Source organism: Podarcis filfolensis (assembly GCF_964270895.1).
Source record: "Podarcis filfolensis genome assembly, chromosome: 16".
NCBI lineage: Eukaryota > Metazoa > Chordata > Lepidosauria > Squamata > Lacertidae > Podarcis > Podarcis filfolensis.
The window spans coordinates 28,724,925-28,752,663 of NC_139620.1; the positions used below are offsets into that span (position 1 = coordinate 28,724,925).

General features: G+C 46.4%; 1 protein-coding gene across 4 annotated transcripts in view; it reads right to left on the reverse strand.

Moving 5' to 3' along the window:
• YDJC (YdjC chitooligosaccharide deacetylase homolog) overlaps nt 1-27,739 on the reverse strand; it is a 107,707-nt gene that overhangs the window by 4,675 nt on the left and 75,293 nt on the right. Inside the window, exons 1-6 of one of the 4 annotated variants that reach the window (XM_083590546.1) lie at nt 22,657-22,778; nt 15,852-16,030; nt 10,645-10,804; nt 9,086-9,185; nt 4,300-4,477; nt 198-2,736 (exon numbers count right to left, since the gene is read on the reverse strand). In XM_083590546.1, the coding sequence (XP_083446672.1) occupies nt 2,382-2,736; nt 4,300-4,477; nt 9,086-9,185; nt 10,645-10,804; nt 15,852-16,015 (957 nt within the window). In that variant the 5' untranslated portion in view covers nt 16,016-16,030; nt 22,657-22,778 and the 3' untranslated portion in view covers nt 198-2,381. Of the gene's footprint in view, nt 1-197; nt 2,737-4,299; nt 4,478-9,085; nt 9,186-10,644; nt 10,805-15,851; nt 16,031-17,294; nt 17,771-21,915; nt 22,332-22,656; nt 22,779-27,739 lie in introns of those variants that run through there. The other 3 variants (XM_083590549.1, XM_083590547.1, XM_083590548.1) reach the window with 3 other exon arrangements.

The following is a 27,739-nucleotide window of genomic DNA, read 5'->3' on the forward strand; positions in this document are numbered from 1 at the left end:
GGAGGAAAACAAGGAAAAAAATATTCTGAATCTCAGAAGCCAGAACAACAAGAGGGATCGCTGCGCAGCGAAAGCAGCAATCCCTCTTGCTGTTCTGGCTTCTGGGATAGCTGCGCAGCCTGCATTCGCTCCATAAGACGCACACACATTTCTCCTTTTTAGGAGGAAAAAAGTGAGTCTTATAGAGCAAAAAATACGGTAATTTTAATGGGTCGAAACTATCATTGTGCCTGTTGCCAGCATCCGTCTGTCTCGAGAGACAATGGAGTGAGCCTCTGGGGGGCGAAGTCAAAACAGCTATGCTGGCAGCACTGAAGTGACCTCTGCAGGGTGCTGGTCGGGTGTGTATGGAGGTCCAGGGCTGCCCAGATGACAAGACCCGCCCTCTTGGCCTCGCCAATGTGGTCCAAAGGAAAGCAGAGCAATACGCTTGGAGCCAGCTGGGCTGCAAGAGTTGCCAGAAGGAGGCGTTCCAAGACACCATCCAACCCTCTCAGGGGCTCTACACTGAATTTGTGTAGGGTTTATAGCCTTTTCTTCCTAGATGGGCTACCTTCCCATCTAACCCCTCAGTTCCCTCCACAGCATGAGCAGAAGCCACTTTCTTGACCCTTGGACCCATTACTGGTTTCATCCATTCGGTCCACCAGAGCCTGTCTTCGCATGCAGAGGGAAATCACCTGGTTTAGCCGGCCAGTCGAAGCTGTTCCTGGGGTGCGGCTGCTGTCACGTGCTGGCAGCTTCTAGGAGCCGCAGGTGAGAGCTAGGTGTAGGGTGGGGCCCAAAGGTGGACAAACCATGACGTGTCCCCCACCAGAGGCACTATCCTTCCCCTGGCACACCATAAACCCCGTGATTGTGCTTAAGAGGTGGCTATTGGGATACATAAGTGGGAAGTGAGACAGATCAGGGGTATTTCACTGGAAGCCAGACATGACTGACCACACCCTTTCCCCCACTCCCTGTATGGCTGGTTGTCAGCTGACACTAGGGGATCCCACCCATCCGCAGACCCAAGGCAGCCTTTTGGTTCTGTCTGGTCCCAAGGATAACTCCAAGGAACAGAACCATATTAAGCCAAGAGTTGATCTGATGGCCATCTCAAAGCCAGAATAGACTGGATGCAGATGTTCAGTGACTATAGCATGCACAGTCCTCTTTAAAAAGAGGGAGTTAATATTTTGTTTCCACATCACCTGCATGTGCTGAAACCTTCATTTAATTTGTGGGTAAACCCAGTTTGCCTCCGAAATGATTGGCACAGGGCCACTTGTTTTAGAATCGTATGCAACAACGGACCCCTATGGTCTAGGTCTGTGCAAAAGATGACTTATCTATGTATGGCAGCTCCTAACACAGACAGCCCTAGATCTGTGGACCCCACCGTTCCCCAAGATGGAACCCTTCGAGAATATTTCTGTCATTAAATCGATTTGTACATTTCACATTCTGTCCGCTATTCTCATGGTGCAAGCGGTGTTTTTCATGCACATCGGCTGACAGCATTCTACGCCAACCCAACTGCCCACAACATTCAGCAGCCTGCAAATTTGTTCAGCAGCCAAATTTCCAAACTTGTGACAGTGAAGCTAGCATTTAACATCAGGACTCTCGTGTGTCTCCTTGCCTCTCCAGAAAAAGTGAAATAAATTGTCTGAACTAAGGACACAGATGCCAATTCCCCACAATTTATGTACGTGGTCCAGTTCAGCTTTTATTGGCGAGGCAGGTGGCTGACCTTAGTGAAGAGTGTTTATTTACGCTTTGTGCTGAGTTCACACGCTCCCTGCTTTGAATCCCCTGCATAATGGACCAATATCTTTAGACCAGGCACGTCCAACTTCCAGAAGACTGTGATCTACTCCCATTATAAAAAAACCGGCAGTAATCTACTCATTGAATTGACCACAGTTGTTGAGCTTTTTGGGGGGAGGGGGGCCATCGATCAGGATACCGTGATTAACCAGGGACACCCTGCGATTGGACATGCCTGCTGTAGACTAATAGTATGTTGAATTGGCAGATCCAAATGTGTATTTTTCTATACCAGAGTTCAAACCAGAGGCCCAGCCCACAACGACAGACCCATATAGTTTCCTATGCAATCGTTCCTGCTCCTAGAACCATCTGCTCTACAGATCCTACCCTGCTGGTCCTGTTACTGTCCAAGCTTTCCCTTCCTAGGGATACTTCTGCTCCCCAGTGCTGTGAAAATGGGGCACCACCTCTGTCCTGAGCTGCAAAGGGTGGAAGCTCTCCTTGCAAAGGGAGCCTCTGTGCCACACCATGTGGTCTACTTGGGGGGGGGTTGGTTCTTAACTCTGCACCTCACTCAACATCACGCTTAGCCTGGCCCAGCCCAGCCAGCAACAACTGCAGCATCACATCCCAAGGTCTTTAAATGCGCAGAGCTGGATGTTCCTTGTCCTGTAGTGGCTCTGCAACTCTGCTTTCTTGAGCGTCTCAAGTTCGTGCAAGCGTTCCCAGGACTGCGAGAAATCGTCGGGTCCCTCGCCACAGCCCCCAACTGGCGGGACGCTGGGGTACCCTGGATGCGTCATCAGCTCAATGGTTACAGTTCTGGTTTCTTGATCTGAGCGTGACGGCGAGTCAGGAGGAATGGAGGAATCTTCTTCCGGCAGGTAAGCCGCTGTAGCGTTATCAATGGCCCCCAGGATGTTGGCGATGGACATGTTTTTGCCCATGGTGCTGAGGCCTATATATATATCCGGCCACCTGTGAAAGGAGGAAGATGAGCGTTTAATTGTACAAGCAGTGCTGAAGGAGCAAGCATTTTCCACAACCCTGTTTTTTTTGCCCAATCATGAAATGCAATCTATTTGGAGCGAAATATTGTAATTTTGAGATTGCTGTGGTGCCAGACCCTTTCTGCTCTGTAGCATGCTGTGAGGCATAAAGATCACAATCGGTAGAAGGGGGGAAGGGGGATTCATCTTCGAGCTGTCAGTCGATTAATGGAATCTTGGTTAATTAATCACATCAGTTTTACTTGGCTGATTAGTAGCTCACTGATCATGCTGCCAGACGCCAGTCTCCTGGGATGGCATTGCTGAGGCTGCAGTATACATGGGAGAGGGAAAGGTGGAGAACCTTGTGCCTTCCAGATGTTCTGGCCTACAATTCCCATACTATATACATCATCATCATTATTATACAAGTAAAGGTAAAGGGACCCCTGACCATTAGGTCCAGTTGTGGCCGACTCTGGGGTTGCGGTGCTCATCTCGCTTTATTGGCCGAGGGAGCAAGCATACAGCTTCCGGGTCATGTGGCCAGCAAGACTAAGCCGCTTCTGGCGAACCAGAGCAGCGCACAGAAATGCCGTTGACCTTGCTGCCAGAGCGATACCTATTTATCTACTTGCACTTTTACATGCTTTCAAACTGCTAGGTGGGCAGGAGCAGGGACCGAGCAACGGGAGCTCACCCCGTCGCAGGGATTCGAACCGCCGACCTTCTGATCGGCAAGTCCTAGGCTCTGTGGTTTAACCCACAGCGGCACCCGCATCCCTCCTATTATACAATTAATTGTACATTTATTCCAGAATCCAATTAAAACAATTTCATTTAATTAATTCAACAAAACAGATAGACATTATCTAGTGATCCCAGCTTTTTTTCTTTTCTTTTTTACACCTCCAGTGCCCCTCCCCCGCTGCCTCCTTGCCTCTTAGAACCACCCTAGGTCATCTCACCCACCTCAAGGGGGTGGGACTGCCCAATGTTTTAGAGGAAGAACGCTTTTGTTGTTGCAGCATCTTAGAGAATGGGAAAGGGAATACCTATTTGGGGATGATGTTTGCCATTTGCAATATTTGCAAGAATTTATATTTTTGGGGGTGGGGTGGGGGGAAATCTGTTGTGCAATTAGTCTCTGAACCATTTCACCCAAACAGAAGGCTCTCTCTATAAGACACACCAAGCCTTCTAGAGGCACTGTGACTATTCTGCTTATGAAATCTTGTGTTTCGGACACATGATTCTTCTTCCCCAGTCTTCCACTGGATCGCTTTAGTAATAGTAATCCTTCAAGTTGCTTTAACTTGCTGTCCAGTGACTCTCTCATCTCCCTACTCTTATTCTGCCTTGTTTTTTAAAAAATGATTGTACCTTGCTTTTATAATAATAATATTTTAGCCATTTTTTAAAATGCTGCCCTATGGCCGTAATAAACGGAAACTCTCTTTAAGGCACTCGGTGAGCTGGAAACTACGGGAAACTAAAAGAAAGCCAAGCACTGGCAAAAAACGGAGTTGCTTCCAAAGTGCAGGTTGCTCACCTTATTTTGTGTTTCCTAAACACATCCACCGTGTTTAGGGAGTCCTTCTCCACGCCCAGGTAAAAGGCCATTAAGCGCGGGTCTATCCAATCGCAGCGGGGAAGGTCTGGCTCAATGGGGACTCGAGTATAGGTGATCCCATAATCCTCCAGCACCTGTGCAAATACGTTTCTGATCTCTGGAAGAGAAAAGGTTACTAGGAAGTCCCTCTCCAAGGAAGTAAAGGGGCCCCTGATCATTAGGTCCAGTCGTGGCCGACTCTGGGGTTGCGGTGCTCATCTCGCTTTATTGGCCGAGGGAGCCGGCGTACAGCTTCCAGGTCATGTGGCCAGCAGGACTAAGCCGCTTCTGGCGAACCAGAGCAGTGCATGGAAACACCGTTTACCTTCCCACCGGAGTGGTACCTATTTATCTACTTGTGCTTCGATGTGCTTTCGAACTGCTAGGTTGGCAGGAGCAGGGACCGAGCAACGGGAGCTCACCCCGTCGCGGGGATTCAAACCGCCGACCTTCTGATCGGCAAGCCCTAGGCCCTGTGGTTTAACCCACAGTGCCACCCGCGCCCCTTCTCCAAGGAAGTACAGGCCTTTAAAAAAAAGAGAGCATATTTTCTTTTGAGTCCAAGTCCATTACCGGCTCTGCTCTCTTGCTCCTGGCCGATTCAATTCCCTGGGAAGAGGAACTGACTGTGAAACCCCTCTGTAGCTCTGTGAGGGGAATAGGGGCCTCCGGACGACTTTCAGAATCCTTAACAAACTACAGCTCCCAGAATTCTCTGGGGGGAAAGCTATGGCTGTTTGTAAACAGCTGTAGCTTTCCCCTCAGAGAATTCTGGGAGCTGTAGTCATGGTGCTGTCATGGAGAACCAGTATGGTGCAGTGGTTAGAGCAGGTTAGGCCAATACATGGCTCAAGGGACACATGCAGCCCAGGTGCTGGGCTTTGGGAAGAAGGGTCTGACAGGGTCTGAGAGTCCTCCGTCCTCCTTCCCAAAGCCCTGCCAGCACCCCACAAGAACTGTGGGGTGTTTGTCTGTGTCAAATTTTGGCCTCACTCCCCTCCCTGCATGAAGGCAGTGTATGGTATGAGAAGTTGGGCCATCCCAAAGGACCACGGCTGCGCAGATTCTGTAAGCCCAGAAATGGAAAGATGGTACAATTCTGACCAAAGAGGAGCGGCAGACAGAACTGATGAACTACATGCTGAGATGGCAAAACTTACAGGAAATATCAGAAACCAGGAATAGGAGGTCTTTAATGAAGAATGGAGAAAGTTTATACAGTCATACCTCGGGTTGAATGTGCTTCAGGTTCAGCGCTTTCGGGTTGTGCTTCGCGGCAACCCAGAAGTAACAGAGCGTGTTACTTCCAGGTTTCTCCGCTTGCGCAGACGCTCAGAATGACGCCACGCGCATGCGCAGAAGCGGCAAAACACGACCTGCGCACACGCGCTGTCGCGTCTTGCGTTCCATTCAGGCTGCGAACGGGGCTCCAGAATGGATCCCGTTCGCATCCTGAGGTACCACTGTAATTGATTTGAAAAACGATTGTAAACAATTACATACACTGGTAGGATCGACAGAAAACTTGTAGTAAAAATCTGAACTATGGACTGGCAAAGGATTTATAAGAACAGAGTTATGAAAGAGATGCAAAGGGGGAAATCATTAAATTAAGATCCACAATGGGGAGGGAGGGAAGTCAAAGGGGATTATATGTCTACGTTTTTCATTCGTTTGTTTATGTAAACTAGAAAATGGAAAAATAAAATTTGTATTAAAAAAGAAAAGTTGAGCCACCCTCAGTTAGAGTGTCGGGCTAAGACCTGGGAGACCAGAATTCAAATCCCCACTCAGCCATGAAGCTCACTGGGCGACACTGGGCCAGAATCTCTGCCTCTCAGCCTAACCTACCTCGCCAGGTTGTTGTGGCAGATTGAATGAGGATGGGGAGAACCACGTATACCACCGTGAGCTCCCTGGAGAAGAAGCGGGGCGCTATAAATGCAATAAGATAAATAAATATAAATATATAACATGGCGCTTTAACTCTGGGGACTGATTTACTCTCTTTCTCTTAGTTTAAGCCTTTACAAGCTGCAAGGTCTCAATGTTTGGGATTGGAGTATCATTTTGTTTCGTTTTATATAAGTTTTATTAATTTTTCTGTTTTCCAATTTAAAATACAGTGGTACCTCAGGTTGCATTTGCTTCAGGTTACATACGCTTCAGGTTACAGACTCCGCTAACCCAGAAATATTACCTCGGGTTAAGTACTTTGCTGAAATTGTGCTCCGGTGGTGCGGCAGCAGCAGCAGGAGGCCCCATTAGCTAAAGCGGTGGTTCAGGTTAAGAATAGTTTCAGGTTAAGAATGGACCTCCGGAACGGATTAAGTACTTAATCCGAGGTACCACTGTACTAATTTTTACATCCTTAAGATATCAAAGGCTTCCCCTTCTTCTCTTCCCATTGTTCATTTTACATACTATAAATCCTTGCATATTTTACAAAAACTATACCATTCAGTATTCCATTATTGCATCCATCAGAACTTATTTACACTGTTGAATTCATCTTAATGCTGCCAACATTTCAGCTGTAAGCAATGATTTCCCATATATCCAATAAATGTTTCCCAGTCTTCAATGTTATGTTCTTCTTGTACTCTTATTCTATATCATTTTGTACCATGGCAGAACAGCTTGTAATATCCTGAAGGCAGCGCCCTGGGTGTGGGGGTGGATAGGGCAGGAATACAGAGAACCACTGCAGATGAACTGCGGACTGAATGGGAACAGAAAGAGCTCCTCTTGGGATGGGTGTGAGTGACATGGAACTGGAACCAGATCCATTCTTAAACCAGCTTCTCAAGCACCGAGACTGTGGCACTGCCGGGTACTGGGAGAGACAAGGCTGGGACCTCCCTGCTTTCAGATTGTCACTGGAACACCTGCTCTTTGAGCTGGCGAAGCAACAAAATAGACTCCCAATAGATTCTCGCAACAACAGCAGCGAGAATGTTGGCGGCCAGTTACTGGAAAGGAAATAATATCCCAACCAAAAGGGAATGGTTAAGTAAATTATGCGAGTATCTGGAGTTAGCCAAATTGACGGACGTAATAAGGCATAAATCTAAAACTATGGTACAGAAACAATGGGAATGCTTAAATGAATATTTACAGAAACAGGGCTCAAATACGAAAGTTTGGTTGTGCTTAGACTAACCTTGTGAAGAATATAGAGAATACAAAGAATTGATGGATTACGAATGAACTTAAAGAAAGGAAGTGACTGAAGAACAGATGTTAAGATGAACTAGATAACCAAGAGACATGTTGTGAATGCGGTGGAAGTCTGTTATAATATTTTAACTAGGATTTATATACTGAAAACGTTTGAAATATGAATTTGGTATTTTGGTTATGGAAAGTATTTTTTCTCTTCTTTCTTTTTCTTGCTTCTTTTCATCTATCTTTCATCCCTTTTCTTTTCTAATCTACATTTTGAAAAATGCGTAGATAAATGTTTTTATGTATTGTTCAGTCTTGTTTCTATTTCTTTCTTTCTTTTATTTTCTTGTAATATTCAATAAAATTTAATAAAGACGTATTTAAAAAAGGGGGGGAGAAATAGACTCCCGCCAGGCTTAAGGCAACCTTAGCAGGACAGGTAACCTGACCCGAGGCAGCTGCCTGCAAACTGTGAGCTCAAGCTCCGGAGAGGTGCAGGAGGTAGGGGGGGCCTCCAGTCCTTCAGTGTCAAGAGAGCTCCCATCATCTAAGGCATTAGGGCTAGAGAGGGAACCGGCCTTGAGTCCAGAAGCCTGTCTGTGTGGTCCTTGGCACTCTCTCCCCAGGGCTTGTCTCCTTTCCAAGCCCAAGCACCCTCTCCCCAGACCACGGCCTTTCTTCCCTGTTTCTGCCTGACTAGGGATGCAGGCGGCGCTGTGGTCTAAACCACGGAGCCTCTTGGGCTTGCCGATCGGAAGGTCGGCGGTTCGAATCCCTGCGATGGAGTGAGCTCCCGTTTCTCTGTCCCAGCTCCTGACAACCTGGCAGTTCGAAAGCACGCCAGTGCAAGTAGATAAATAGGTACCGCTGCGGTGGGAAGGTGAACGGCATTTCCATGCGCTCTGGCTTCCGTCGCGGTGCTCTATTGCGCCACAGGTGGTTTAGTCCTGCTGGCCACATGACCCAGAAAGCTGTCTGCAGACAAACACCGGTTCCCTCAGCCTGAAAGCGAGATGAGTGCCACAACCCCATACAGTGGTACCTTGGGTTAAGAACTTAATTCATTCTGGAGGTCCATTCTTAACCTGAAACTGTTCTTAACCTGAGGTACCACTTTAGCTAATGGGGCCTCCCGCTGCTGCTGCGCCACTGCACAATTTCTGTTCTCATCCTGAAGCAAAGTTCTTAACGCAAGGTACTATTTCTGGGTTAGCAGAGTCTGTAACCTGAAGCGTATGTAACCCGAGGTACCACTGTAGTCACCTTTGACTGCACCACAGCTGTCAACGTTTCCCTTTTTTTTAAGGCAAATTCCCTTATTCCGAATAGGATTTCTCGCAAGAAAAGGGAAAAGTTGACAGCTATGGACTGCACTTAACTTTCCAGGAGTCTTTTACCTTTTTTTACCTCTGCCTGACTGGAATGTGTCCTGGAACTCGGACCAGGCCTCTTGCTCCCCTGAATGGAGGGGAGAGAGTGCATGCGGAAAGATAAAAATCCGGACGTGCGGCCCTGGAAAAGGTGTCTCATCCTTGCCTAAGGTGTGGATTTGCCTTACCTGGGAGGACGTGAACATGCTGGTGTCCGTCCATGTGTTGAGGCAGGTGACCTGTGAGCTCACGGAATAAGTCAACCTGCGCAGTTAGTTCGTGTTTCACCTAGGAATGTAAAAGGAAAGGAGGGCAGGTGAGGAGAGTTGCCGTGTATATGAAGAAGATGCCCTTCATTTAGAAAACAAAAACAAAAAACAAGTGAGGAAGCAGGGCCAGATGGAGATGTTCAGAGGCTCTAAGCACTGGAAATTTACATAAATTAATAACTTATTTTTCTTATACACCACCTATCTGATGTGGGTTGCTACAGCCACTCTGGGCAACTTCCAGCAAAAGTACAGGAACAACAACATCAAACGTTAAAACTTTCACCAAACAGAAAAACACCTACAGAAAAATTATATAACTATTCTTTCAGATTTGCCAGGAAGGCATTCCACAGAGGGTACCACTACCAAGAAGGCCCTCTGCCTGGTTCCCTGTAATTTCACTTTTCACAGTGAGAGAACCACCAGAAGGCCCTCACTGGTGGACCTGAGGGTCTGGGCTGAACGATGGGGGTGGAGACGCTACTTCAGGTATAGAGGGCCCCCACCCCTGCAAGTAATTCAAAATAAGAACAATACAAAATAAAATCTTATTTCTTTGAGATGACACAAAACTTCCATGCACGCTGAAATGTCCACCTATCTCACCATGTTTCGACACCAAGGATCTCCCAAACCTGGCCCAACAGACCTCCCCACTATCCTGTGAAGGTGTTTTGGGGTTAGCCTTGCCCGCCTGCCCCAACACCTGACGTCAGACATAATGTCAGGTGTGGTCAGGTAAGGTCAAAGAAAGCTTAAAGTGGGCTTTAGTTATTAACTTTCTGCCTAAGTTTAATGGTGGTCTTGTAAGGTAATAAAAGCATTCTGGGAAATGATATATAATGAGATGAAAAAATTGTTTAAATTAACTTTTGCAACAAAAAAAACCCCAACAGAGGCTTTTTTATCAGGAATTATAGGTGCAGATATTTGAAGGGAGCAGAAAAGACTTTTTATGTATGCCATGACAGCCGTCCGGATGTTATTAGCCCAAAGATGGAAAGAAGATAAAGTCCCTACCAGAGAAGAATGGCATATCAAATTGTTGGACTAGGCCGAAATGGCAAAACTGGCCAGGAAGCTCAGGACTCAAGAAGACCAGAACTTTAACAAAGAATGGGGGGGAAATATAATTTATCTTGGAGACCACTGTAAACAGATGAAAACACTAGCAGGATCACAGTAACACTTGTAATGTAGCAATGGAGACAATGGAATGATATAAAATATGGATTATTGGAAAAAATGCAGTAGAAAAGACTCAGTAATAGGACCTATGGAGGGGAGGGGGAAAGTCCAGAGATTCAGAGGAATCTGCAAATGTGGAAACGTATGATGGTATTGTTATAATTTTATACTTGTAAAACCGAATAAAAACTATTTCAAATGATAATAATAACAGGCGCCACATGGTTTCTCCCACAGTCAATACCACCAGGGCTAGCAAGCAAAGCCCTGTATGTGTGTCTTCCTACCTCAGACATGTTCAGGAGACCATCGGCCAATGCTCTCCGGATCCCCATCTTTCCATGGAAAAACCCTTCTTTGTTGAGCAATGTGGACTTCGCTTTCAACGCAGGGCAAACAGGAGAGCCCTCAGAAAGGTTGGCATGGAGCCCTATTGGAATGTGATACCTAGGGAGGATGCATTTCAAAACGCCAGTTAATTTCCAGCTCTCACTAACACACCACGTTCCTGTGACTGATGGGTTTGCAGGGAGAGACTGTGTTGTGTCTTTCAGCCCAGAGGCTCATTAGTTCCTAAACATCCTTGTGAGATGGGTAAGAAACACCTCTGTTTTCTTCAGAGCGACTTAACACTATAGACAGTGCTTCCCTACATTTAAAATTGAGGTTGACCCAGCAAAAAAACAAACAAACCAAAACCCAATGTTTTGGGTATTTTGGACTTCTCAACGTTTTCACATGAAGGCATTGTTTAGTACAGTGGTACCTTGGGTTAAGTACTTAATTCGTTCCAGAGGTCCGTTCTGGAGCCTGATTTCTGTTCTTATCCTGAAGCAAAGTTCTTAACCTGAAGCACTATTTCTGGGTTAGCGGAGTGTGTAACCTGAAGCGCCTGTAACCTGAAGCGTATGTAACCCGAGGTACCACTGTACTAGAGGTGTGATGTTGGAAACACTTTGATACGAACTTGTTGACCCTGGAGAAATCTCTGATACCTGTGGCTGTTTGTGTACTTTTGAACTACAGTGGTACCTCAGGTTAAGTACTTAATTCGTTCCGGAGGTCCGTACTTAACCTGAAACTGTTCTTAACCTGAAGCACCACTTTAGCTAATGGGGCCTCCCGCTGCTGCCACGCTGCCGGAGCCTGATTTCTGTTCTCCTCCTGGAGCAAAGTTCTTAACCTGAAGCACTATTTCTGGGTGAAGTGTATGTAACCTGAAGCGTATGTAACCTGAGGTACCACTGTATAAACCTGTAGTGTTGGGGATTAAAAGCAGGACAACAACAAAAATTCGATTACGTGAGGCTTTGTGGTGCAGAATGTGCCCTTGGACTCCAATTGTGCTTTCTCAATTGCCTGGATGGAGAACAAAGAGGGGCCTGTGAGTGTGAAGAAATCAGCCCACTGTACAAAGGTAAAAAGGTATTGCTCCACCCACTTTTGCCTTTGGCTCCACCCAGCACCGGCCCTGGGAAGGTTGCCTAGGATGGAATGCGGACCTCAGACTGCAAAAAAAAAAAAGCCCTTCATGGCCTAGGACCCTCGTACCTACGGGGCCGCCTCTCCCGGTATGCCCCACGGAGAGCCTCAAGGTCCATAAATAGCAACACCCTAGTGGTCCTGGGCCCTAAGGAAGTCAGATTAGCCTCAACCAGAGGCAGGGCCTTTTCAGCACTGGCTCCGGCCTGGTGGAACGCTCTGCCTCATGAGACCAGGGCCCTGCAGGATCTGATTTCTTTCCGCAGGGCCTATAAGGCAGAGTTGTTCCACCTGCCCTTTGGCTTGGAGCCAATTTGATTCCCTCCCCCTCTTTCTTTTTTCCTTTCTCCTCCTGTGATGAGGCTGCATTTTAATATTTTAATGTTGTATTTTAATCTTGTTTTTAAGTTATATTCATTCAGCGTGTTTTTATTATTGCTTGTTGGTCGCCCTGAGCCAGGCCTTGGCTGGGGAGGGCGGGGTATAAATAAAAATTATTATTATTATTATTATTATTATTATTATTATTATCATCATAAGTTTCCCGACCTTGGCAACCACCTGGTCCAGTTCATTTTGCAGGATCTGCTTAGGGGCCAAATCGGGCGCTTGGCCTCCCCTCGTTTAAAAGACAGCTCAAGATAAAGGCAGGCTATCAGAGGAGGCTTTGCCCTTAGAGAAAAAACAACAGAGTATTTATTTCAAACCAGCCCAGGCTTCTAATTTATGTAATAGGCCCGGGGATGAAGGAAACCCTCCGTAGGTTGCCGATAACCCAGGAATATTTATAGCAGCAAACGCCCACACAGGGACAATCCTTTTAGTCAGCAAAGACGGTTAAAAGGATTAAGATGTTGGCTTTCAACGACTATATTTATCAGAGGAGTAAGCAAAAAAAGTGTGACCCAGATCTGAGCTGCTTTCTTAAACCGAGGCTATGGGACCTCCAGGTGCTGACGTAACAAGGTTAAGCTCGCATCCACTGTGTGATACCTCGCATGCGTAAGTGCTGGCAGGAATTGTTAATTACTCACGCATAACCTAATTAAGTGTCCAAGGCAGGATCTGCATATGTTTTCTGGCTCCCTGCATTAGATTCCCAAGGTAGGAAAAGCCAAGAGGGGGGGCCGGCGTGCTGGGAAGGAAAACCGTGGCTGAGATAGTGCAAAAAAGCTGCCGCCACTCCGAAGGCTCTGACCTGGATTCGAAGAAGCCGTTTCAGACTGGAGTCACGCGGCCTCGTGGGCCAGACTCAGCTGGGCTTGTAATCAGAAACGGGGCCAGGTGTTTTCTATATTTACAAAAAGTGTGCCGGTAAAGGCCGTCGGCTCCGCAGGCTGCTTTCAAAAAGAGGAGATCATCGAAAAAGGCCGTGCGTGGCACTCAAGGTTTCCCCTGCCACGATCTCCAGCCCTAAAATAGCAGAGCTTTATTAGCTGTTGTTACAGTGGTACCTCAGGTTACATACGCTTCAGGTTACAGATGCTTCAGGTTACAGACTCCGCTAACCCAGAAATATTACCTCGGGTTAAGAACTTTGCTTCAGGATGAGAACAGAAATTGTGCTCCGGCGGCATGGCAGCAGCAGGAGGCCCCATTAGTTAAAGTGGTGCTTCAGGTTAAGAACAGTTTCAGGTTAAGTACGGACCTCCGGAACGAATTAAGTACTTAACCCGAGGTACCACTGTATTTGTCATTCTTGCCCTTGTTATTCTTACTATTATTTTGGCCTTGCACACGTGCTTCTCAAGGCGGTGTACAATAAAAGCAGATAAAAATCAGTTTAAAAACAATACAAAAAACCCAACATGTGTATGCGCGTGCGCACACATACACACAGATACCCATGGCAGAGAGCTATTCATTCAACTGGAAAAGCATGTCAGAACATAGCTTCAAAGTGTAGACTGTGAGCGCCTGCCATATCTCAAAAGGGATGTTATTTCACAGATCAGGAGTAGCCGCACTAAAAGCACTGCACTTAGTTGTGCAGAACAGGCTCCTGAGACCTTTGAAACTTGCACGTGAAGCACTCTCTGCAGACTGTGTATATAAGCGACAAGGCAGTGATAGGAATCTGCCTTATCCTGAGCCAGACCAATGATCCATCTAGCTCAGTGTTGTCTGCACGGGCTGGCAGCAGAATTCTAGGCATTGCCTTTAAGGTAAATCCATTATTTTCTGTGTACATACACCAGCAACTGATTTGGACTACTCCAATATCATCTTTTGAGGCGACTTGAGTTGTGTTTTCCCTGAAGCTCCATTGCAAGTAGCAGATCTTGCACAACATTCTCTTGAAATGGAAGCCCTTTGTGTTCTCTGTGTTCCTAAACGCTTAGCTTTGGAGCATACGGAACAACTCCTCGGGCTCTTCTTGCGCCAGAGCGACCCTGAGAGCCTATCCTCAGTGGCTGACTCTCCTCCTTTCACTCTGATAGGCACCAGTCAGCACAAAGTGGGGAAAAGGCTTCTTTCTCAGTGGTTAAAAAGCTGCTTCCCATGTTCACGTGGCAGAACTCTGAAGCTCTGAAACCTTGGATCTACGGAAGCTGTCCAATCAAAGTTCTTAAGGCAAATTTTCTCTGTACCACCCTGTGTCCCAAATGCATCATTGCACCTTAGAGGCTAATCTTCCCTCGGTAGAATTACGGATCTGGCATAGGACAATTACCGTATTTTTCGCCCCATAGGACGCACCTAGTTTTTTGGGGGGTGGAATAAAGAAAAAAATTTTATTTCCCCCCCAGGTGCGGGGCTGGGGCGGGGGAAGCCCAAGCTTCCCCCGCCCCCAGCCCCCAGAACAGGCTGCTATCCGCAAGCCGTGGGAGAGCTGCGCGACTTCGCACAGCTCTCCCACTGCTTGCCAAGAGCTGCGCAAAACCCGAAGCCTGGGGCATGCTGAGTTCAGCGCACCCCAAACTTCTGGGTACAGGCAAGCTCTCCGCTAGCCGTGGGAGAGCTGCACGAAGTGCACCGACCCCTCTCGCTCTCCAGGCTTCAGCGAAAGCCTGCATTTGCCCCATAGGACGCACACACATTTTCCCTTCATTTTTGGAGGGGAAAAAGTGCATCCTATAGGGCAAAAAATATGGTAACTATTGGCTTCGCTTAAACTCAGATCCCCCCAGTCTAATATCCCTTGTGCTGCAAGATTGTCACAAGAGCGCCTGGACTAAAACCGTCTATCAAAAACTTCACTCTTGTGATTTATCACCACAACAGCTACTCACTTTGGGTTTTAGTAAAGCAAACGGTCTAATTTGTCAGCGCCTAAATGATATCGAGCATCAGAACAACTTGGCCACAATAAGGAAATTTTGCCCATGGTATGACTATTTTCCACCTTCCCATTTCAACTCTCTGGCACCCTCTCTGCATCACCTAGCAATTTCAAAATATAGACGCGCTTTTACTCTCGCAAGATTGACTGTATTGCCCTTGGCTGTACTTGAGGGAAGATTCCAACAGATTCCACACGAAAAACGCTTATGTCCCTGTGGAGATGGCAGTACCGAATCAATGGCTTGCACTCTTTATAATGACTTGAGGAATGACATTATCACCCCTCTTTTATTGTCCATTCCGGGTCGCCCAGCCACTGCCACAGTGTCCTTTCTCTTGGCAGATCAAAACGAGCAGGTGACAGCAAAGGTTGCAAGATTTTTAGCTGGGGCAATCAGAATAAGATCCACTACTTGACTATCGATTCAAAACCCTAAAACGTATTTTATATAATTGACTTTTTATTTCTATTCTTTGTATATTGTATTACCATTTTACCGCTACGGCTGATGGCTGACGCAAATGGAGATTCATTCATTCATTCATTCATTCATTCATTCTGAAGCCTTTTAACTGGGGATGCCAGGATTTGAGCCCAGGACCTGCTCTGCACAAAGCACGGGCTCCACCACCGAGCGAGTGGCCATGCTCGACTTCATGCCTGGCAGGGCTTTGTGAAACAGGCGCCTGCGTGAGAGCAAGAGACAGAAAGCAAGGGAGCTCTCACCTCCTCGCCAGTTGCGCTGCATCGGACGCAGCGCTGCCGTTCACCAGGAGGGACACGTTGGACACGCCGCCGGAGAGAAAAGACTCCACGATGCCTTGGTTTCTTCTTGGGCAGTAGCCAAAGTCATCTCCGGTGACTATGAGCTTCACTGCGGCTCTGGGCATCCTTAGGAGTCAGCCCTGGAAGTGGGGGCAGGGGGGGGGAGAGAATGCAAGAGGAAGTCTTGAATAAATCACACAAGAATTAAGCCCGCCAGAGCGCCCTCAGGAAATGTAAGGACAGGTCTGGAGCGGATCAAAGCATGAGTCAGCGTTGGCTACAGCAGTTGCCACAGCACAGAAGTGAACAGTCTAGGTGCCGGTTCCATAATTGCTAGTATCACCTACGTTGCTCTGCCCATCCTCCCGGGAGGTGTAGAAAGCAAGTTTATTTTGCTATTCGAGGAAGGAAGAAAGGAAGGGCGCGTCTGTATGCAAAGTTACTCAACAGGATTAGCCTGGCCTCGCTTTCTCACACACAGCCCTCCCTCCAGATTAAAAGGTCAACAGGTTTAAAAATTCCTGCAACGGGGTGAAAGCGATGCAGCAGAAGCAAAGGGTTGGGTGCTTCCTGCTAAAAACCGACACCTTCACTGGGTGTGGGTGATCATTGCGGAGGGGCAGAGTTAGGCCAAATCCCACTTACACCTGGGATAAAGCAGAGGCATTCCTCTGCCCAGCTCCAACAGCCAGTGTTGTGTAGTGATTGCAGTGTCAGACTAGGACCTGGGAGACCAGAGTTCGAATCCTCACACGGCCATGAAGCTCACTGGGTGATCTCGGACCAGTCTCTCTCTCTCTCCCCCCTGCTTACCTTACAGGGTTGCTGGAAGCATAAAAACCCAGCGTGCCTTCTGCAGCATTCGAAGCATAATACAGTAAGGTGTAATATAAGAAAGGAAAGAAGCAATAGAAAAAGGCAACTAAAAGCCAATAGCTGCCTGGAGAGCTCAGTTGGTTAGAGAACGTCAAGGTTGCAGGTTCGATCCCCGTACAGGACAACGGCATACGATCCCTTCCAACTCTTTAAATTCTATGATCCTGTGAAGGTTAAATTTGGACACTCTGCGTACGAGGGCTTTGCATGAGTGGGCAAATGGGTCCTGCCAAACGAAACCAAGGTGAAGCTGGAGGGTTGGGGTTCGAGAAGACGCTCCCATCCCACGATAAAAAAATTGCACTGGGACTGAAGCTGCCTTAAAACTTCAGCAATGGAGTAGAGGTTTCCCCTTTGCTGTATTGACTTCCCTTTCCCCTCTCCGGCTTTCAGAACAGCTTAGAGCTCCTTCTTTCCCAAAGTAGGAAAGTCTGGCATTGCGGTGTGTTTGCCCAGCGTCTAGGGCAAATACAAAGAAGGCACTGAGACTCCTCCGTTCCATTTGCGGAAGGAATGAGCTGTACTTACGGGCATCCTGTTGAATCTGCTGAGGAGCAGAGATGAAGGAGACTGGTTTGTCAGGTGGTTTAGCTGCTCAAGAGTGTGTTGCCTAAGATAGAAGGAGACTGTCGAAAGCATAGTCTCGACTTCTGGAGGCGGGGATAGGCGTGGCCTGAGCAAATCTAGGCGCTTCTTTGCACAGTCATCTGGACTCTATAAGGAAGTAGCTAGAGAAGGCTTTGCCTTAGCCTTCACGGCCGGCTGGGGCTGATGGGAGATGTAGTCCAAAACATCTGGCTTCTAAGCAAGGTTTTCAAAAGGGCTCTCAAATAAAAAGGAAATGGGTTAATTGACTGCTGGGATAGCTCAGTTGGTAAAGCATGGGACTCTTAATCTCAGGGTCAGAAGTTCGAATCCCATGCTGGGTAGAAGATTACTGCATTGCAGGGGGTTGGACTAGATGACCCTCATGGTCCCTTCCGACTCTACAATTATACCATAGTAAGAGCTTTGTAAGAGTAAGTAGGGACGCGGGTGGCGCTGTGGATTAAACCACAGAGCCTAGGACTTGCCAATCAGAAGGTCGGCGGTTCGAATCCCCGTGACGGGGTGAGCTCCCGTTGCTCGGTCCCTGCTCCTGCCAACCTAGCAGTTTGAAAGCATGTCAAAGTGCAAGTAGATAAATAGGTACCGCTCCAGCGGGAAGGTAAACGGCATTTCCGTGCGCTGCTCTGGTTAGCCAGAAGCGGCTTAGTCCTGCTGGCCACATGACCTGGAAGCTGTACGCCGGCTCCCTCGGCCAATAAAGCGAGATGAGCACTGCAATCCCAGAGTCGGCCACGACTGGACCTAATGGTCAGGGGTCCTTTTACCTTTAAGAGCTTTTAAAAAAGAATAATCCAGATTTTAAAAACCGAAGAGCAAAATGCCAGGGAAGGGTAGCAGCTCAGTGACAGAACATCTGTTTGGAATTGTTTGTTTATTTATTAAATTTGTCTACTGCCCCTACGTTTGCAGATCTCAGGGCAGTTCACAATAATAAAATTACAGTATAAAAACCACAACATGCATAATAAAAATAAGAACAAACCTCAAAATTCCCCTATCCCACAATGCATTTTAAAAGCGCATTGGACGTCAATCTGCCAAAGGCCTGGTTAAAAAGGAATGTTTTTGGCTGGCGCCTAAAGGTGTATAATGAAGGTGCCAGGCGAACTTCCCTGGGGAGAGCATTCCACAGACGGGGAGCCACTGCAGAGAAGGCCCTGTTCTTGTGTTGCCACCCTCCAGACCTATCGAAGAGGAGACACGTAAAGAAGAGCCTCAGACGATGTTCGCAGGGTCCAGATAAGTTCATATGGACAGAGGTGGTCTTTGAGGTCCTGAGCAGTTTAAGGCTTTATAGCCCAAAACCAATACTTTGAATTGGGCCCAGAAACTAGTTGGTAGCCAGTGCAATTGGGCCAGGATCAGTGTAATATGCTCAAACCTTCTTGCAACCTGGCAGAAGTTTCTGCACCAGCAGAAGTTTCTGAACCACCTTCAGACGTGTTAACACATTGCAGTAATCAAACCTAGAGGTTACCAGAGCATAGACAACAGTAGTTAGGCTATCCCTGTCCAGATAGGGGCGTAGCTAGACAACCAGCCAAAGGTGATGGAAGGCACTCTGGGCCAATGAGGACACCTGAGCCTCGAGCAACAGCAAAGGATCCACCCCCAAGCTATGAACCTGTTCTTTGAAAGGAAATGTAACCCCATCAAGAGCAGGCAACCTTGAAGCCATCTGATCTAGGGAACCACCCACTAACAGCGCCTCCGTCTTATCTGGACTGAGTTTCAGTTTGTTGGCTCTCATCCAGTCCATTATCGAGGCAAGACACTGGTCCAGCACTTCCACTGCCTCACCTGCAGGTGTAAAGGAAAAGTAGAGCTCTCTGTGTCATCAGCATATTGCTGACAACGTTCTCCAAAACCCTGGATAACCCCACTCATAAGTTTCATGTAGATGTTGAACAACATACTGCAGTGGCGTCCAAACTTTTTTCAAAGAGGGCCAGATTTGATGAAGTGAAGGGCTGTGAGGGCCGACCAAAGTTGCTGACCTTTTTTTAATATTGAAGTTCTTGAGGTTTTTTTACGATTTTACCCCAGGAAATAAGCTGCCACAGGGGCCAGATTAAAACAACCGGCAGGTCGGATTAGGCTCAAGAAACGGACTTTGGACATGCCTGGCCCAATTGCCTTCTAAATCCGGCCTGTGGGCGGTCCGGGAATCAGCGTGTTTTTACATGAGTAGAATGTGTCCTTTTATTTAAAATGCATCTCTGGGTTATTTGTAGTACCTCAGGTTACAGACGCTTCAGGTTACAGACTCCGCTAACCCAGAAATAGTACCTCGGGTTAATAACTTTGCTTCAGGATGAGAACAGAAATTGCACGGCGGCAGCGGGAGGCCCCATTAGCTAAAGTGGCACCTCAGGTTAAGAACAGTTTCAGGTTAAAAACGGACTTCCAGAACGCATTAAGTTCTTAACCCAAGGTACCACTGTATTTGTGGGGCCTGCCTGGTGTTTTTACATGAGTAGACTGTGTGCTTTTATTTAAAATGCATCCCTGGGTTATTTGGGGGGCATAGGAATTTGTTCCTTTCCCACCTCAAAATATAGTCCAGTCCCCCACAAGGTCTGAGGGACAGTGGACCGGCCCCCTGCTGAAAAAGTTTGCTGCCCTCTGGCATAGGGGATAAAACTGAACCCTGAGGAACTCCACACTGAAGTCTCCACGGGGGTGAAGAGCCCTCCCCAAACATCACCTTTTGGAAATGTCTGCAAGTAGAACCGGAGCCTCCGCAAAGCGATGCCACCTACCCCTAACTCAGACAAAAATGCCATGGTTGACGGTATCAAAAGCCGCTGAGAAATTGAGGGCAATTAATGGGGACACGGGACGCGGGTGGCGCTGTGGGTTAAACCACAGAGCCTAGGACTTGCCGATTAGAAGGTTGGCTGTTCGAATCCCCGTGACGGTGTGAGCTCGGGCCCTGCTCCTGCCAACCTAGCAGTTCGAAAGCACCCCCAAAAGTGCAAGTAGATAAATAGGTACAGCTCTGGCGGGAAGGCAAACGGCGTTTCCGTGCGCTGCTCTGGTTCGCCAGAAGCGGCTTAGTCATGCTGGCCACATGACCCGGAAGCTGTACGCCGGCTCCCTCGGCCAATAAAGCGAGATGAGCGCCACAACCCCAGAGTTGGTCACGACTGGACCTAATGGTCAGGGGTCCCTTTACCTTTACCTAATGGGGACACATCCCCCCCCAACAGAAGTCATCATACAGGGCAACCCAAGCAGTTTCTGTGCCAAAACTGGGCCTAAACCCTGACTGATGCATGCAAAAGGTTCAAGGTGCAACCTCTAATGGCATCTTCAGGGAGAGAAATCCTGGAGAGCTGCTGCCAGTCTGTGTAAGCAGTGCTGAACTAGATGTACCCGACAAGTCCGAGTCCGTGTAAGACAGTTTCCTATTTTTCTTACAGCAGGCCAAAAAAAAAAAAAATTGTTTCCAGGCACAAATCAAGGTCATTACCTTTAAAGCCCTAAATCAGGGGTCTGGAAGCGAAGACAGCCCCCGCACTTTTTGAAACACACCGTTTCAGAAAATGAATTCGTAGCATAACGAACACAGAGAGACAAACTGAGTGACTGGAATGAATAGGATGCCATTCAAACCTAGAATGAAAGTGATCACTAATGTGGTTTTTTAAGGTGACTTTTCCCTAAGAAGCTCATGTGCTTATGTCAAGAGTTCTTCGGCCATGCTAAAATTAGTATGCTAACCGTTTTCAGCGCTGTCACTTCCCCGCCCACAGCAAACACCATGCCTTAAAATATGTCCTATCTCAATAAAAAAATAACTTTCCAAGTAAAAGCTTTGAATTTGCTTAACTAATAACACTTGAAGCTCCTTAAATGGGCTTTGTTGATTTGAAATATTCAGCTGCTGGAAAAGCTTCTGAGATTTACACAGCACATAAAATTCACATGGTGTTAATTTAATTGAACTTTTTGTAAGTTTTATTTACTACATGCGAGTCAGACATCCTAAATCAGGTCTTAATTGATTTAGTTGCAGGGGGAGGGGGCGATTCTGGAAAATGAACCAGCATCAATTTTCTCTTTCTCTGTCTGCAAATTGAAGATAATGCTTTTTTACCTCTGAGAAACTGGGCTTGGATCCACAAATGTTTTGCCGTAATATAATCATTTAGTCTTTAAGGTATTAACAAAAAACTTATTTTACTGTACCAGAAATCGAACACAGCTAACACCATCTGCGATTTATTCGCTGGGGTGATTCCAGGCCAGCAAACCCAATTTCCTTATCATCGTTATCAAAAGACGTTTTATATATTTGTATAGAGTTTTAATTCTATCAAGGTTCCATTCTTATTGCAACCTGTGAGGTGCCTCAAGTCCCGGGGGGGGGGGGCGAAAGGCATTGTATAAATGAATTAAAAATGATTTAAAATAACAGCCACCAGAAGGCAGTTCCCAGCAACACAAAATAAAAACACTTTAAAACCAATTGCAATCTCACAACTGATGTGCAATGCCTATATAGATCTACAGCGCTCAAGTGTCAAAGCGTTACCTCTCCCAGGTGATGATAAACAAGGAAAAAGATCGACCTCCCTATTTCAGATCCCCTGCTGGCCCCGATCCTCCCAGGCATTCCTCCTAAGCTCAACGGCCTCTCCACCCGCAAGTCTTTCCGCAGCATTCCTCTGCCCCCAAACGCAGGGCGCCATCGCAGATCGAGGAGATCCCACCCTCTTCCTTTGCCCCCAAGGCGATCCGCTTCTCCTCCCCACCTCCAGGCGCCTGATCCATATTTCGCAACGCTGCAAAGGCGGGTCAGCCTGGGAAGCCTTTTATGTCCCCGGCGCGAATTGCTCCCATCCCAGCCTAATGCAGCGGTGCGATCCTGCGCGCTCCAGAGAGAGGGAAGCCCCAATGTTTGCAGCGGGGTTTTTTTTTTGCAGCACCTCAGAAGGGATCCTGCAATAAAGCGCAGCTATTTGGCCAGCCCACCCCCCGCAGCGACCCACCCCTCCAAGAAGGGCAGGATCTGCAAGCGTGTGTGTGTGTGTGCGTGCCCCCTAGATATATATATATATATTTATTTTTGCAAAGATCCAAGGAAGGGCAAGGGAGAAGGGCCCGCTGGTCTCCCGTTCCCACCCCCACCCCCGCCTGGAGATCCGAATCTCCCTCGCAGCGGACCCCACAGGGGACTGCAAAGCTAGGGCGAGGACCCCCCACCGCCCCACCACACTCCTAATCGCCGCCCACGTGTGCCAGGCTAACAGGAAGGGGGATCTCTTGCACTCACCCATGGTGGAACAATTGCAGCAGCAGCAGCAGCATCCATGATCCGCTTCCAGCAGCAGGAAGCTATTTGCAACCTGGGAGGGGGAAAGAATCGGCTTGGTCGGAGCGGGGCGGCAGCGCCCCCTGACGGCACAAAGGGGGGACGCGTTGGGATTTAAGGTGGATTTTTTTCCCCTGGGGGGGGGAGGAGAGGCAGGCAGCTGGAATTAGTTTAAGGACCCCATCTCCAGCGCCCGTTCGGAGCACGTGGCTCCCTCCCCATCTCCAACCCCCAAATAAATCCTGGGAACTGTAGTTCGCCCCTGCCAACGTGCTACAGCTCCCAGCACCCTTAGCTAACGATCCCAAATATTTGCTTCCAGTGTGGCGTTAAGAGCCATCTCCTAGGGGCCGAGGTCCTTTCGCCCCCCCCTAAAATATTTGAGGGGGCTGCCCCCCCCAGTTGGTGGGAATTACCATTCAAATCGTATAGTTAAAGCTATGGTTTTCCCAGTAGTGATGTTTGGAAGTGAGAGCTGGACCATAAAGAAGGCTGATCGCCGAAGAATGGATGCTTTTGAATTATGGTGCTGGAGGAGACTCTTGAGAGTCCCATGGACTGCAAGAAGATCAAATCTCTCCATTCTGAAGGAAATCAGCCCTGAGTGCTCACTGGAAGGACAGATTGTGAAGCTGAGGCTCCAATACTTTGGCCACCTCATGAGAAGAGACGACTCCCTAGAAAGGACCCTGATGTTGGGAAAGATGGAGGGCACAAGGAGAAGGGCACGACAGAGGATGAGATGGTTGGACAGTGTTCTCGAAGCTACCAGCATGAGTTTGACCAAGCTGCGGGAGGCAGTGGAAGACAGGAGTGCCTGGCGTGCTCTGGTCCATGGGGTCACGAAGAGTCGGACACGACTAAACGACTAAACAACAACAACAACCATTCAAATGGTGTGTGTTCCACATCATGTGTTCGGTTATGTGGTGATTACCTGCCCCACCATATTTTATTCAAGTCGGCCGCCCTGCAGTGTGGTGTAGTGGTTAGAGTGTTGGAGGCCAAGGTTCTAGTCCCCATGAAGCCGGCTGGATGACCTTGGGCCAGGGGGAGGTGAGACATAAATGTACAAAATACAATAGGAGCTTCCGGGAATTCTAGAGCTGCCTTTATGGTCTGCTCCTTTCATCACTGTTATCATAGCCAAAGAGTTCCCAAGGTTCTTTGTCAGAAGTCATGTGCACTAGGTAAAGGTAAAGGGACCCCTGACAATTAGGTCCAGTCGCAGACGTCTCTGGGGTTGCGGCGCTCATCTCGCTTTATTGGCCAAGGGAGCCGGCGTACAGCTTCCAGGTCATGTGGCCAGCATGACTAAGCCGCTTCTTTTTTTTTTTTTTTTTTATAATATATTTATTAAAGTTTTCAAATAGAGCATATATTAGATAAGCACTTATCATTGTCCATTTAACATCTCTCAATTGTTACATGGGACTCCCCCACACCTCCCGCATACACTTACATCATTATTAAATTAGTTTCAAACAAATTATCATTTAATTCATCTTAATTAGTAATCTTAATTTGGTTTGACATATAATTCAACCTTAAATCTAATTTAATGGTAGACAATTGTCTGCACTGGCATCCAATTCAGCACTCAGCCAAATTACAATATTTTTGTAAATAAATCTTAAATTTCCTCCAGTCTTCTTCCATCCTTTCTTCTCCCTGGTCTCGAATTCTGCCGGTCATCTCGGCTAATTGCATATAGTCCATCAGTTGCATCTGCCATTCTTCCACAGTGGGTAGCTCCTGAGTTTTCCAATTCTTGGCAATTAATATTCTTGCTGCTGTTGTTGCGTACAAAAAGAATGTTCTGTCCTCTTTTAACACACTCTGGCCGACAATACCCAGGAGAAAGGCCTCTGATTTCTTAGTGAAGGTGTATTTAAACACCTTTTTTAATTCATTATATATCTTCTCCCAAAAGGCCTTCACTCTAGGGCAGGTCCACCAGAGGTGAAAAAATGTTCCTTCATTTTCCTTACATTTCCAACATTTGCTATCAGACGAATGGTATATTTTAGCCAGTTTAACAGGGGTCATGTACCATCTATACATCATTTTCATCACATTTTCCTTCAACGCATTACATGCAGTGAAGTTCAGCCCAGAGGTCCACAACCTTTCCCAATCTTCAAACATAATATTATACCCAATATCCTGCGCCCATTTTATCATTGTTGATTTTACCATTTCGTCATGTGTGTTCCATTTCAGCAGCAAGTTATACATTCTTGAAAGTACCTTAGTCTTAGGTTCTAACAGTTCAGTTTCTAACTTTGACTTTTCCACTTGGAATCCTAGCTTTTTGTCATTTTTAAACACTTCTTTAATCTGAGCATAGTGTAACCAGTCTCGCACTTTGTCTCTCATCTTTTCTAAACTCTGCAATTTCCAGTTGTCACCATCCTTTTCTATTATCTCCCAATATTTTGGCCAGTTGGCCTCCATATTGGCTCTTTTCCGAGCCTTAGCCTCCAGGGGTGACAGCCACCTCGGAGTTTTATTCTCCAGTAAGTCTTTATATTTTGTCCAGACATTAAAGACTGATTTTCTGACAATATGGTTCTTGAAGGCCTTATTTATCTTAGCTTTATCATACCATAAATATGCATGCCATCCAAACGCATTATTAAAACCTTCCAAATCCAAAACATCCGTATCTTCAAGAAGTAACCAATCTTTTAACCAGCAGAAAGCTGCAGCTTCATAATACAACTTTAAATCTGGCAGGGCAAAGCCCCCTCTTTCTTTCGCATCTGTTAATATTTTAAATTTGATTCTGGGCTTTTTGCCCTGCCAGACAAATTTAGAAATATCTTTCTGCCACTTCCGGAAGCACTCTGTCTTGTCTACAATCTGCAGTGTCTGAAACAAAAATAACATTTTTGGCAATACATTCATCTTGATGGCAGCTATTCGGCCTAACAAAGAAAGTTTTAGTCTTGACCAACTATCCAAGTCTCTCTTAATCTCTGACCAACATTTTTCATAATTATCTTTAAATAAACTCAGATTTTTTGCTGTTATATTTACCCCTAGGTATTTAACTTTTTTAACCACATTTAGTTCTGTCTCTTTCTGAAGCTGTTCCAACTCAATATCTGTCACGTTTTTCCCCAAAACTTTAGTTTTTTGCTTATTTAACTTAAATCCTGCCACTCGACCAAAGTTTTGAATCAGTTGTAGTACTCTTTTCAAACTAGACTCCGGCTCCTGTAATGTCAGAACTAGGTCATCTGCAAAAGCTTTAAGTTTATATTGTTTCGCTCCGACCTGAATCCCTTCCACCAACCGGTCCCCCCTAATCATATTCAGGAGCACTTCCAGAACCGAAATAAACAGTAATGGGGAAATCGGGCAGCCTTGTCGTGTACCTTTTTCAATTTTAAACTCTTCTGTAACCACATTGTTAACTATCAGTTTAGCCTTTTGTTCTGAGTATATTGCCTCAATCCCGTTCTCAAACCCCCGTCCCACTCCCATTTCTTTTAAATTCCCCTTCATAAATTTCCAAGAAATGTTGTCAAAGGCTTTCTCCGCGTCTATAAAAATTAAAACTGCTTTAGTGTTTATGTTTGTTTGTAAAAGTTCCAATATGTCTATGATGTTCCTTGTGTTAGTAAACATATGTCTGCCCGGGAGAAAGCCTGCCTGGTCTTTATGGATTATCTCACTTAAAACTTTCTTAAATCTTCGTGCCAAAACATCTGCAAATATTTTGTAATCCACATTTAAAAGGGAGATGGGACGGTAATTCTTGAGTTGTGTCTTTTCAGTTTCTGACTTTGGAATCAATGTGATAAATGCTTCTTTCCACGATTCAGGCGCCTTCTTCCCCTCCATTATTTCATTACTGACCTCCAACAAGGGTTGTATCAAATAATCCTTCAATGTCTTGTAGTAGTTAGAGGTCAGTCCATCTGGCCCTGGTGATTTGCCCTGTTTCAGACTCAGGATGGCCTGTTCAATCTCTTGTCGTGTTATTTTGCCATTTAAAATTGTTCTATTTTCTTCTGACAGCTTTGCTAATCCATTTCTCTCCAAAAATTGTGTAATCTCTATTTCATCTTGTGGCCCTTGAGTATATAACTTTTTAAAATACCTCTGGAAGCACTTTCTAATCTCTCCCGGGTTCTGAATGTTCCTTCCTTCAACCTCTAAGTTTGTTACTGTGTTTAATCTTTGTCTCCTTTTCAACTGCCAAGCTAGCAGTTTCCCACATTTATTTGCCGATTCAAAAGTTTTTTGTTTCATTATTTTAATCTTCCATTCTATTTCCTGATTTATCAGCTTGGAATATTGCGCCTGATAAAGTTTAATTTCTCTCAGAATCGGTTGGGACTTCGGGTTAGATCTTAACTTCTTCTCCAACTCTTTGATACTTTCCAGAATTTTATCTTTCTTTTCATTTTGCAGTCTTTTCTTTAAGGAATTCTGTTGAATCAAGAACCCTCTCATCACAGCTTTACTTGCATCCCAGATAGTTCTTTTTTCCACCGTAGTGTTCAAATTAATCTCAAAATAGTCCTTTAAGGTTTTTTGGGCCTTCTTTACAATTCTTTGATCTCTAAACAGGCCATCATTCATCTTCCATCTAAAGGAGCCGATTGGGATCAATGTCATATCCATTCTCAAGGCGTTATGGTCGGAGCATGTTTTGGGGCAGATTTCCACCTTCCTCACCTTAGGTGCCAGACTTCTAGTTATCCATATTTGGTCGATTCGTGTCCAAGTCAGTTGAGCTTCAGAAAAGAATGTTCCTTCTCTTCCCAGGGGGTTTCTAACTCTCCAGATGTCAACCCAGTCCATATTGTCAGTCATTTCAAAAAAGGTCTTAGGTAGTCTTCCCTCTTTAGTAATGTTCTGGTTCTGTGACTTATCCATATTTGTTGATACGACCCCGTTCATGTCCCCCATCATGATGACGTTGTTGTAATCCAGATAATCCAGCATGATCTCGTGCAACTTCTTATAAAAATCCGATTTTCCTTCATTTGGAGCATAAATTCCTAATATCAAAATTTTTTCTCCTTGA